The 12,588-nt window shown below is 44.8% G+C and overlaps 2 protein-coding genes across 2 annotated transcripts; one reads left to right on the top strand and one right to left on the bottom strand.

The window, feature by feature from the left end:
* Nucleotides 1–4,066: 4,066 nt before the first annotated feature.
* Nucleotides 4,067–5,283, bottom strand: PtA15_5A742 (uncharacterized protein; the record flags this gene model as incomplete). Its single annotated transcript, XM_053169536.1, has 3 exons — nt 4,067–4,171; nt 4,246–4,846; nt 4,931–5,283. 3 exons carry the CDS (start codon nt 5,281–5,283, stop codon nt 4,067–4,069), a joined length of 1,059 nt encoding a protein of 352 aa, XP_053020723.1.
* Nucleotides 5,284–9,849: 4,566 nt separating this feature from the next.
* Nucleotides 9,850–10,074, top strand: PtA15_5A741 (uncharacterized protein; the record flags this gene model as incomplete). The annotated part of the gene is made up of 2 exons (XM_053169535.1): nt 9,850–9,895; nt 9,965–10,074. 2 exons carry the CDS (start codon nt 9,850–9,852, stop codon nt 10,072–10,074), a joined length of 156 nt encoding a protein of 51 aa, XP_053020722.1.
* Between the last annotated feature and the right edge of the window lie 2,514 nt (nt 10,075–12,588).

Below are 12,588 nucleotides of genomic sequence, written 5' to 3'. Positions count from 1 at the left end.
GTTCAATGTAGGCTATCTTTTGATACACCTCCACTATCACTACATAAACCTTCCAATCGTAGATTGGGGGGCTTGTTTTAGTGTCTAGTGACCCACGAAAGGCAGAGGTAACCTCATTCATCCCTTTCCACACTCAGCAAAAGGTTCTCAGGAACACTTTTGAGCTTTACAATGGAAATGCCCAAAAGGAGCTGCTATAGTCTGATTAGTCTCAAAATATTGCCTAATTGGGTATTTTTTGGTGTTTCTGCCACTTTATCTCAACCAGTAATGGGAATGATTTCATGATATTGATACCATTATCATAAGAGCTTTTGAGAGATTAATTTGGGTCAGCTCTTGCCCATGAAAAACCCAAAATGTGGCAGCTACAGTCTCATGGGCCTCAAACAATCACCAAATTAGGTTTTTCTTTGTGTTTCTGCCACTATATCTCAACCAGGAATGGTGATCATTTCACAATATTGTTACCAGAATCCAAGTTTATTAAAGACACAGATTTTCCAGAACCCTAAAAAAAAAATCAAGGGTTTCCCCTGTAAACACACAAAATGAGAAAAAAAAATCTTGGGTTTCCCCATTGTACAGTGCCCAGAAGAAAGTTTTCATGAATTTTCTTTTGACTAGAACACATACGAACCATGCCTGTTAAGTTCTTATTTATTGGGAGGATGGACAGAAAGGTTTCAAAAGGATGAATATAAGTAATGTTTTTGGAAAAAATAAGTGCATACTAGCTGAAAATATTTTTTCATTAAATGATAATTTTGGAAAATCTTTGATACTATTCCAAAAAAACCATAAATAATTAGAATCAATAGACTGACATGTGACGTGAATGATAATAAATGAAAAAAATGAATCCCAAAATCCATCCTAAATTTTAGTTGGCAGTGAAAACACCCCAGACACTGTTTTTTTGTTACCTGCAGTGCAAATCTGAAATTTTGGATGTCCTTTCCCTGCCCGCAAAAATTTAGGACGGATTTTGGAATTCATTTTTTCCATTTATTATCATTCACGTCACATGTCAGTCTATTGATTCTGATTATTCATGGTTTTTTTGGAATAGTATTAAAGATTTTCCAAAATTATCATTTAATGAAAAAATATTTTCAGCTAGTATGCACTTATTTTTTCCAAAAACATTACTTATATTCATTCTTTTGGAACCTTTCTGTCCATCCTCCCAATAAATCAGAACTCAACAGGCATGGTTTGTATGTTTTCTAGTCAAAAGAAATTTCATGAAAACTTTCTTCTGGGCAGTGTACAAAAAGCCAATACAAAATCCACAACTTTTCCTCAATCAATATGAATCAAAAAAAAAAAAAAATGTAGCACTATAAACAAACTAGCCTTCCAAAATCAGCAGTGCTGTGCTCCCAGGCTCAACCTCCAGTCCGCGTCAAGCACACGGGTCAAAAAGGTTGGACATGAAGGCCCCCGGCCCGCAGCAAAGGCTACTGACCAGTGGGGGGCCCACTCTTTGCCCCTCAAACTCTGCACCCGCAACAGCAGAGGGGTTGAGGACGATGGGTAGCTGGAAGTGCAGCATCCCCAATCGCCCTGGGGAAAATACTATTGTATAACACCCTCCTATATATCAAACCACGGCCCGTCCACCTGCTCAAGCTGTCTCTCTCCGTTCCTTGATGCCACTCAGCAACTGTTTCTTTGTTCCACGACGCCACATTGCCCCCATGCCAACCAATTTCAATCTAGCCAAATATGCCAGTAACTACCTACAATCTTGCCGCGGCCTGCCCAACGGACACTTTCCACGCATAACAACCAGACAAGCCTTTGGGTGTGCCACACAACCTCATCTGGACCCATGGATAAGGCACTGCTAATACATATACACGCTCTGTTGGCGAGGTCCTATCCATCTAGCGCCCGGTGGTCTGAGCCTCCTTCACCTTGAGATCAGCTTCTGCGGCGGCTGGTCTGGAGCTCCAGGAGGGTTAAAGCCATCTCGACAGCATCCCTTGCAAGCCCATACAGACCTAATATTCATCATTGTGATCATCCGGAGCCGTCCCAATCATGCCCAGCTAACGCCGGCTTGCAAAGAGCGTTGGGCTCATGCACGTCTTGTCACTGCTCTACAACAACATCATCCACCAGGCCAAGAGCCGCATGCGCCACCCTTCCTTCTTGCCCGAGTTGGCCAGCAAGCCCGCTGTCATTGCCAGCAACTTCAGTATACACAATCCTCACCTTGAGATTTGATCAGCTAATTCTTGCTTGGCCGCCTTGCTTGGCTCTCACGTATGTCAGCTACTCACAAGTAATCATACTTTCCTTTTTTTCTCTGGTTTTCAAACAGTCTTGCGGGCTTGATATTCATCATCATGCTGATTACCAATGGTCTTCTCTGATGCTAGACTTGTGCAGCAAAGAACAAGTCATCGCGTATACAAATACGTCTCTTGTCCAATTTGGCTTGGTTGAGATATGTAGGCATTCAATCTTTCAAATCCAAGCAGCCAGAGCTTTGATGAAGTATTAGAAAAACTCAAACAAAGCATGAAAGCTTTGCGTAGTTGCGGAAAAAAAGCATGAAAGCTGCGCGTAGTGGCGGTTGGATCAACAGTGATAGCGGGAGCGAACTCGAGATTGCCTTGGGGCATTCTCCACATGATGGACAGGTGCTAGGCCACCACAGTTGGCAGTCGGAATGGAAGCATGCCTCGACCAATCAATAACCATCAACATTTGCTCTATATCAAGAATAGTGTCCCATGTCGGCAAGGAGATTTAGAAGACAAGGCGCACGCAAATCTGAATCCAATCACCGCACCACTTTCAGCCAACCTGTTGGATTTCTGTCTTTCCACTCATCCCTAAAACCCCTTCACTTTCTCCTCACACCATCTCCACCTACTTTATCCTCCTCTACGGGCTTGTTTTCAGATCAAAGATATTCTACACTTATGAGTCCACATATTATGGTCTGCTTGTATTTAGTGGTCATGTTTGCTCACCATACTAGCCTTGTTGACTTTGCTCCTTGCCTAGATTAGTTTGTCAAACTTTCCCAAATCCTTCTTATCCTCTTGTGTGCGCACTCTCTGCTGGGGATATTGATGTACCTTTTGACATGTTACAATGAGTTGAGAAGTTTCTTATTCATTATCATTTTTTATTCATTTTTCTCTCACCCACAAGTTGATGCCATGTACATAGTCTATATAACCATAGCCTAGTCCAGAGTAATCAACTTATTGGTTCTCTCCCTCCTTTTCCGCCCTTGAGCCGATCCAGTGAGAAAATCCTCCTCTCACTGTCCAGCATATTCTTGCCGCATCTCCGCCCCCTTTTTGGGTTCTCCGGTCGAAAACTCAACACAACCAAAAACCTATTAACCTACAATTTGTAGATGTTGCCCATCTAAAGACATATCCACTGATAGTTGTGTTGTTGAACAACCATTTGATCAATCACTTGACATCCTAGAACTCCCAAGAACCGCGTCATTTGCCACTTTTTGATACGCCAAACAGTCCCTACATTCCTCACACGCTTTCAACACCTTTCTCTGCCACAACCTGATCTGGATTGCCTCATGTGCGCCATCACTTCAAGTGGGATTATCTTCCTTTCTCCACCATTTTTGAAGGGACCCACCAGCCTGGTTGTCAGCCACATTTTGTGGAATTGTCATCTCCACCACACAACATCAATTTTGATGAGATTTATTGGCAGAACAGTTTGAATCAGTAGGAATTTGCTTTTCCCACAGAAGCATCCCCATTTCACAATGAAGCATGTCATGCTTTCCAAAGACCTGTTAATTCTCCTAGCAATTTCATCTTCACTACCCATAATGCTCGCCAAACAGTAAGCTATTTGCCGGTGCATTCCAAGTCCAATCTCCTTCTCAGCAAGGTATTGGATTAGGGTAAGTCAATCATGAGTTTACTTTGTCTCGCACAGTAGAGTTTTGATGTCTTTTGGGTATGAAGACACAACAGTTGTACAACTGCCACCAAACTTTCAAACTTTGAGGTCATCAAGCCCATCTCTATGGCAATCAGTTCAGGAGGAAGGCGGGATGTGTTCAGTATTGCTGGTTTCCGCCGCCTTGTCCGCCTTCGCCCTGCGAGCCGTAGCCGTCACCGTATCCGCCAGAGCCTGGGGGACCTTGAGGAGGGGGAGGGTAGTACTGTGGGAGGATGAGGAGAAACGATGATTAGATGAGGTAGCCAAGATATACAGAAAATCGGTGAGTGTACGCACGGCGTTGTCATAGCCGGGTTGGTTCTGGTAGCCGCCCATCTGGCCCGGGTATCCGCCTTCGGCGGGGCCAGCGGGGTAGCCGCCGTATCCGGCGCCGGCGTAGCCAGCAGCCCCGTAGCCGGGGCGGCCGCCACGCATGGCGCCGAACCCGCCACGGCCGGGGGCGCCGGTGCCAGGTCCGGAGCGAGAGCGGGGCTGCAAGAGGGGGCGGGCCTTGACGAGGGTAATGGGGTGGCCATTGACGACGATGGGCTGGTCGGCGCCGAGCTCCTGGAGCTTGACGAGCACCTTCTCGAGCGTCGCCACGTCCTCGAACTCCAGGTGGCCGGTACCCTTTAAGAACCCGCCGGGGAACTTGTGCAGCCGAATCGAGCGCGGCTGGACCCCCAGCGTCTCGTGCAGGGCCAGACGCAGACTCGCCTCATCCGCCTCTCCCTGCGTCGGGAAGCCTGACATGAACAGTTGGTTCGAGGCATCCGAAATCATCGGGCGCCGCTGCGAGATCGCCGCCACGATCTGCCGGCCCAGGAAGTCCAGTCCGTTGATCGCGGCCACGGCAGCCTCAGCTTCGGCTACGGTAGCATATTTGGCGAATCCGAAGCTGTGGTACGAAGGGAGAAGATTGGGCTGGTCAGAATCGGCCCCCGAGACGGGGGGGGGGATTGTGTGGGGAAAGGTGGCGGACCCTCTGATAGCACCATCACTGTTACGGACGACGTCGACCTTCTTGACGGGGGAATACTGTTTGATGAAGTCGGTCAAGGCCTCCTCGGTGACCGCGAAGGAGAGATTGCTGAGGTAGACGGCGGGGAGGTCAGCGGTGGCGAGGGGAGAGGCGGATTGGGCGGCGGCCGCAGGCTGGGCGGGGCTGGGCTCTTCCTCGAGACGCAAGGCGGAGGAGGCGATCGAGCGGACGGCGGTCGTTCCGAGGGAGCGGGCCGAGAGCGTCTTCAGCCCGGCGGCAACCGGGCGGGCGGCAGAGGGGGAGCTGGCTTTCAGAGCCCGCAGACTGGTCGAGACGAGTTGCTTGGCGAACATGGTGGTGCTTGGGTATCCGGTTCCTGGTGGGTGGCTTTTTCTCGGGGACGGCTGGATGAGGGGCGAGCAGAAGGCCGGGTAGGGTTAGGTTTCACTGCGAGGCTCGACCTGTGGGACACGCCTGTCACAGCTGAGTCATGTGACATCCTCGACACCGGAAACATCCCACTCGCCCTCCGCTGTCTTCCGAGCTTTGGCCCATGGCATCAGTCACCGACAAAACATGACACACTGCGCCAAAGTTGGGCTTATACAGATGCTCAAATATGACGTAAAACAAAAACTCAGAAAAGCACACAAAGTTCCATTAATGCTGTTGCTTGTTGGTGAAAAAGCAAACACAAACTTGATGGCTGCAACAATGCCCTTATTCAAATGTTTGAGCAGCTCTGATAGATCTAAATCATAAGATGCCGAGGGTTGATTCCCCTGAGTTACATTGAAGTTGCCAGGTTAGTAAAAGGTAAGCACTTGATTCTTCACGTGTATCAAGCTGCAAATACTTTGGCTTTTTTTTTCTTTCTTGAGTTGCATTCAAGCATGATGAGGAATCCCATCAAAGGGCGAGTCGCGCTGAAGGCTGAGCCTCTGAGTCGCGCCGAAGGCTGAGTTGCGTCGAAGGCTGAGTTGCGTCGAAGGCTGAGTTGTGTCGAAGGCTGAGTTGCGTCAAAGGGTGTGTTGCTCCTTGCACCACCAGTATCAAGATAATGGCTTGGTATGTATGGCCATCAACAGGAATGAAAGGCAGGCACAAGCTTGGTTCAATTCCAGAGGAAAAGATTCCCTCTTAGAATTCTACACGTTTGTCTCTCAACCAATCTCAGCTCTTCTAAGCTATTTTACATAATAAACTTGACCAACTCAATTATTCATAGAATGAGATTGATTGTGGTAAGATTCTACATTCCACTGAGAAAGATGAAAGAGCTGAAGTTGAACATGGCTTTTTTTGTCTTTAAAGCTTCTTCAGGTAGCTGTATTGGTTACTGCACCCCTGCCTCATGGGAAAGAACTTTGGGACGAGATTCCTAATCAATTGGGGTCCAGCACAAACAGGTTGGATGGCTGTCATTTAGATTCAGACGTTGGATCAAATGCCCTGCATGATCAACAAGAAGCATGTGAAATCTCTAGTGACTCTGTTCTTGGATCAAAAGTGCTATCTGATCAGGCTGAAAGCTCTGTGAGTGAATATGGATACAGTTTTTTTAATATTCATGATGGTAACAAAACTTATTTTTTATTATCATATCAATCATTTGATTTTCAGAGAGGAATGGATAATGAATTACCTGGGAATACCTTTCCTAGGTTGAGATCACAGCATGATCATCCAGGAGATTCTGTGAGTGACAGACCATTCAAAAATGCAACAGCAGTAGATTTAGTTTCTAACATGTGACCTATGTATACGTTTTGGAGAGCTCCAATGGAAATGAAAAAAACCAAGGCAACACTATTCATACATCAAAAGTTCAAACTTCTCAGCCTGGAAATTTGGTGAGTAATCTGGTTATTTGGGACACCCAGGAGGAAAATGAAAATTAAAAATATCCTATCTGTGTTATGGATTGTGAAGGTTTCCAATGGGAATGAAAATGCCGGTAATAGTCTTCTAGGGCCAGAGGTTCACAATGATCATGAAACTAATTTGGTGAGTAATACAGCTGTTTTGGACCACCCAGCAGGACAACAAAATTAAATAAAATTGTTTTTTTTGTCCGTTTTTAAAGGGTTTCAATGGGGAAGAAATGTCTGGAAATTCTGTTCTTAGGTCAACAGTGCTAATTAATGATCAACCAGAAGTTCTGGTGAGTAATCTTATTGGTTGAGGCCATCCAAGAAGGAAACAATATTGAAAAAAATGCCATGTGAATGATGGGTGGTAGATTTCCAATGTGGTTGATGGAATCCCCAGAGAAATTCCTTCCTCTCAAGAGATAGAAAAACATCTATCCTCATCATCCTCAAATGTACCAACTTCCAATGAAGACAAAAAGGCAAGTGACAAATTTGAGAACAGATTGAAAAAAGTCCGCCAGGAAGAAGAAGATCTATGTGCCATTTGTCTGGGAAGTTTGAATCAAAGATTAACCAAAAAAAGGACAACTTGCACACACTCATTCCATGTGGATTGTGTAGCTCCTTGGGAAGGAAAACATTACACATGCCCCACATGCAGAAAAGAAGACCCAGAGCTTCCAGTTTACAAGTCAACATTTGAAAAAGGACTTAAATTGCGTTTACAAGATTTTTTTGCTAGATACGATGTCCCTAGAGATGGATTTAATGTGAGTCATCTCAACTTGTTTGAAGTAAAGATGAATTTAATTCTGAAAGCTTGATTGAAACAGGATTTTGACCTTACATACATAAGATACACGGAACATGAATGGAATCAATTCCAAAATTCTTACCCTTTAATGTCTGATAGGATTATGGAAAATTTTAATGACAACTCACTGTTGCAATTCATAGAATAACTCTCCCTTAACCTGGATTCAAATTTGATTCTGCACACAGATTGAGAATTTCACTCAGTCCATAGAATTATAGGATACAATTCTGCACTTAATACTCTTGGAATTTTTGTTTAGTTTCCTCTTTTTGCATGAATTTCTCCTCTCAAACTTTATAACACTCAACTACCAATACAAATGCATATTTCCAGTCCCTAAAAATAATTCAATGGTTTGGGATAGAATACACATTGTTTTTAGAGATGGCCTCTTTTACATGTGTAACCACCACAGGTGCAGGTACCCGCCTGAAATTTCTCAATTTCTCAACATGCGCATCTGCACCCACACCTGTGAGGGCAATTACCCAGGTGCCAGGGGGCAAGTACCTGGGTGACAGGGGGCAGGTACCCACTCTGATATATGTACTCATTGCGCGTGAGAAATATCTCCTGATCAGCAATACTGTGAGCCTGAGTCTCTATAGTGACAACAGGACACAAGAAGTGGGGGGGCAATAGTTGGATTTCTTGGGATAAAGAAACTACAACTATAAGAGAAAAAAGAGAAAGAGAGAGAGAAACCAAGCAGGATAAGGAAAAAGAGAAGTACTAGGTTATTCTAGTGGGAATGCACTTCCACTGGCAATGCTACTCTTCTGAAGAGTGCTGCTAATCTGTGCTAGAAGTGCTACAGCTTCCTCTCAGGAGGGTATCTGGTTTGGATAAGCTTAATCCAGCCACAATTTTTTAGCTTCCTTCTGGATAGTCAAGGTTCTTAAAGGGAAACCTGAGGGACAGCCCTGAACCTAGATTTTGAGGCAAAGGCCAAATGATAATAAGGGACAGCCCTGTGATCAAGATAGAGGCAAATGCCTGAGGATTTGGAGGGACAGCCCTGTGATCAAGAAGGAGGCAAAACCAGAAGAAAGAGCAGATCAAGCAAGACACAGAGTTGTACCTCTGAGATAAACAAGGTTCAGTGAAAGAGGTTACTTACTGTCAATATCCTAGGCGCCTGTGACGGTAGGTATACTGGGAGTATAGTAGGCTCTTTGGTGGTGATCCTGGAGTTTATCTGGGTGGTGGTTCTGGTGTGCTGGAATATGTGGATCCTCCAGCTGCATGGGGGATCCTGACTTCGAAAATTTTCAAAGTTGGATGACATAATCACACATGTACATGTGGTTGGGAGCGCTCAGGCGCAACTACACGGCGCTGCTGCGCATGTGTGTCACAAACCACAAACTCTATGAAGGAGTAGAGATATTGTAAAGTGATCAGTGAACACTAGCTGGGTCAAAATTGCATGAGAAATCAGAATCTGAAGTCAAAACAAGGTTAAACCTTAAGCATGAAAAGATATAAGAGATTTGAGGTAGAAATAATGATAAAGGCAGACTTTAGGTCAGCTGCGCTGACTCTAAGGCTGACAAATACACCCGCTGAATGAGAGGGATTCCCCCCATCAGCAAGCTCATCAATGACCAGGAGGGATTCCCCTCAATTCCCAGGAGGGTTTCCCCCCATCAGCAAGATCATTGATGACCAGGTGGGATTCCCCCCATCAGAAATCTCATCAATGAATGGTGTGGAACTCCTAAAAGATCAGGAAAGAGCTGTGAGGGGAAATAGTCAGCACTAATAATGTAGAGGAGGCTACAGGTGCTGGTGAGGCTGCCCTCTTGACTAATGCTTATGAAGAGAAGGTTATACTAAGAAAAAGAAAAAGGTGTGGCTGATGATATCTTTGACTTAGATGGCTTTAACACTGATGTGTTTGAGGTTTATGTCAATCCTATAACTGAGTGAGAGTAGAGAAGTGAGAGATGAGGAGAATAAAAGGCAGAAGTCCTTGAAACACTGTGAGATGGGTCAATGGTCTGAAATTAAATGTAAAGAGATATATGCTGGGAGATATATTTCTAGGGTGATGAAATTTTATCTAAATTTGGTGTGAAAAGGTTTGCTATAGAGTGTATGTGGGGGGAAGGTGCATACAAGCAATGGTGGCTATCTGTGGGGCAAGGATGGACAACATTTGATGGAGAAGTAGGCTTGGGGTGATTAGGAAAGGATCATTTTTGACTGAACAAAGTGAAGCCGCGATGAAGATTGACTTCACCTTTGGCCGCAAGGACATCAGCGCCCTCGGTCACGCCTGTGCAGTGTGTACTTGACTTCCTTTGATGAGAGAGGATGTGAGGAATGGCCCTCAAATAGTCTGGGGGAAGCCAGACCCACCAGATCTATTGGATCAACCCGGATCTAGGGCCAAGGACGCGCTGTCTTGGTACTGGTCAAAGCATATACCTACTGCTGCTATGATGTGACTTTGCAAGGCCAAGAGTTGATACAATGGAGAGGTACTTGGGAGATAGCTGCTTTCTGCAGTGAGACTTGGGTGATGGGTGGATATGTAGTGTTTAGATTAGCATCTTGGTAGTTACCAATGTCGTTTGTTGTTGGCATTGTTACTATAAATATTTGGCAATAAGTGAGACTTGGTTATGAGCAAAGTTAGTAGCCCAACATTAATAGATAGCAGTCATAGAATACAACCCTTAGAATGCCACCAGAAAATATCAAGGGTATCGAGGGGGCGTACAAAGAGGTGACCCAGGCCCCACCGTCAGGGGTGATCGCCCTGGCAAACAGTGGTTCCTCAAGCATGCCAAGGTCGGACAGGATCAAACAGGGTGTTACTTTTGGGTCCTAAAACTTGGAAGGGGCTGCCTTGTCACCAACCAATGAGCATTTGGAAGAGCGCCCGCTGGCCAAGATAAGCTCGGCCTGGTTCTCAAAAGCGGCGGCCAGGTACAAGGAGGCCTTGGGACCTAGCCCAGGGAGGGCGAAGATGTGATTTTGAGATAAGAAAATGTGCCTAGGATGATGAAGTTTGAATCTGAGAAAACAGAGACAAACTGAAAAGACTTATGAACCCAGCAACACACTTAAGATGAAGAAGTTTGAATCTGAGCAAACAGCGACGACCTGACAAGACTTATGAACCCAGCAACACACCTGCAATGACGCAGGGGTTATTTGTGTTTGATTTTTATTGTTGGTGATGATAGTGAGGGACGCGCGCAAGAGAAATTTATGTTAGTCTCTTCCTCACAAGTAATATGATGTAAACCCGTATATATATTTCTTATGATGATGAAAAGAAAAACAATGATGAATGTGATGAAATGACAAAATAGCAAACCTAAGATGATGAAGTTTGAATCTGAGCAAACAGCGACGACCTGAAAAGACTTATGAACCCAGCAACACACCTGAAAAATAGGATTGAAAAGAATAACAAAAATAGAGAACAAGTATTAGATTCAATGGTAAATACATACTTGAGAGAATAAGAAAATCATACCTGCAATGACGCAGGGGTTATTTGTGTTTTATTTTTATTGTTGGTGATGATAGTGAGGGACACGCGCGCAAGAGATTTATGTCTATGTTGTAAAGGGGAAAACGAATGGGAGGAGTAGAATGGGGATGAGGAAAGTTTGCGGTTAGTTTGGGTGATCCGCAATCTTGATGATGTTAGTGAAGGTTGATTTTGCTTACTAGTCTCCTCCTCACAAGTAATATGATGTAAACGCATGAGGAAAAGACCAGCAAGGTTGGCCGCACAGGAGAATTCTTTTGATGGCGGTGGAAAAATGCGGTTAGGGTTGCAACCGGTAATTTTTCAGATGCTGGTGAGAATTGTATTCATTTGCTGCGTATTCATAATCAGATCCGGGGTATTCATCATCTAACAGAAGAGAACAAGTGTGACTTTTGCAGCGCAAACACGGCTTCTGGCGGCGCGTAGGGCGGAACGGCCATGTTCCCATGCTTGTCTAGGTTGTTTTCATTGTATATTGGCTTGCCAAGAAGCGCTTGGAGCATGTCTTCTAGCAAGATGATTTCTATTGGCTGATTGGTCAGTAATGCCTTCAAGCGTTGGACATCCAACATCAGAGTAAAGGCCCCTGCAGATTCCTTCTGGGAAGGGCTTGGTGAAGACTGTGCGTGTTTCTGTTTTAAGGTTGGCCACCACCACTGTTGTTTGCTGGTTTTGCATTCCCACTCAGTCCCGCCAGTTCAGGCTCAATCGTTAGTCAGAAGACTTGAGGGAAGTATACCAACAGTGGAATTGGATTCACGTTAAAAAAGGTTGTACAATTCCTTGCTTGGGTGATCACATCACTTCAATGTCAAGTAGCTGGCTTGATCATTTATATTTGAATCAGATTGACTATGTTTGCCATTGTATTTGTAGCTCACCTGCCAAACAAGCCAAATTCAAGGTGTGGGCCAAAAATTTGGGCTATGAGAGGCCTGGTATAATTGGTGGCTATGGCATGCAATGGAACATTACGTACAACAGTCGTAATTGAGCTTACCGGGCAAGAAAGGTCAATGTCTTAACCATTTTTGTTGTCACTGTGATTGACTTCATCTGGGTATTCATATTTTGATCATATCTACAGGTTATAAACCAACTCCTTGTGAATGAAACCAAGAATGGGAAGGGCAAGTACTTCAGCGGCTATGAGTTCACCTTGCTAGAATGGGATAACATCAAAACTCTCAACTTGGTTCTTAAGTGATGTAAAAGCAATGGTGATCGTTCAAACCAATCCCACTCATTTCTCCTCTATCTGTCCATAGGAATTCTTGTATTTAACCAAGCAAATGGAGGGGGATGGCTGATCCTGCTCAATGGTACTTTTTGAGTACAGCTGATTGATCAAGAACTTACAAAAATTGAAACAAGCAAGTGTGGATGGTCTCTTGTAGGCCATGTTCAACCCAATGATCAAAGTTGCCTCAAAGTATTTGCCCTCTGATTTCGC

This window comes from Puccinia triticina, chromosome 5A (assembly GCF_026914185.1).
Source record: "Puccinia triticina chromosome 5A, complete sequence".
NCBI classification, from domain to species: Eukaryota; Fungi; Basidiomycota; class Pucciniomycetes; order Pucciniales; family Pucciniaceae; genus Puccinia; species Puccinia triticina.
Note: the sequence above shows the minus strand (reverse complement) of the source record. Positions and strands in the feature narration are given on the sequence as shown.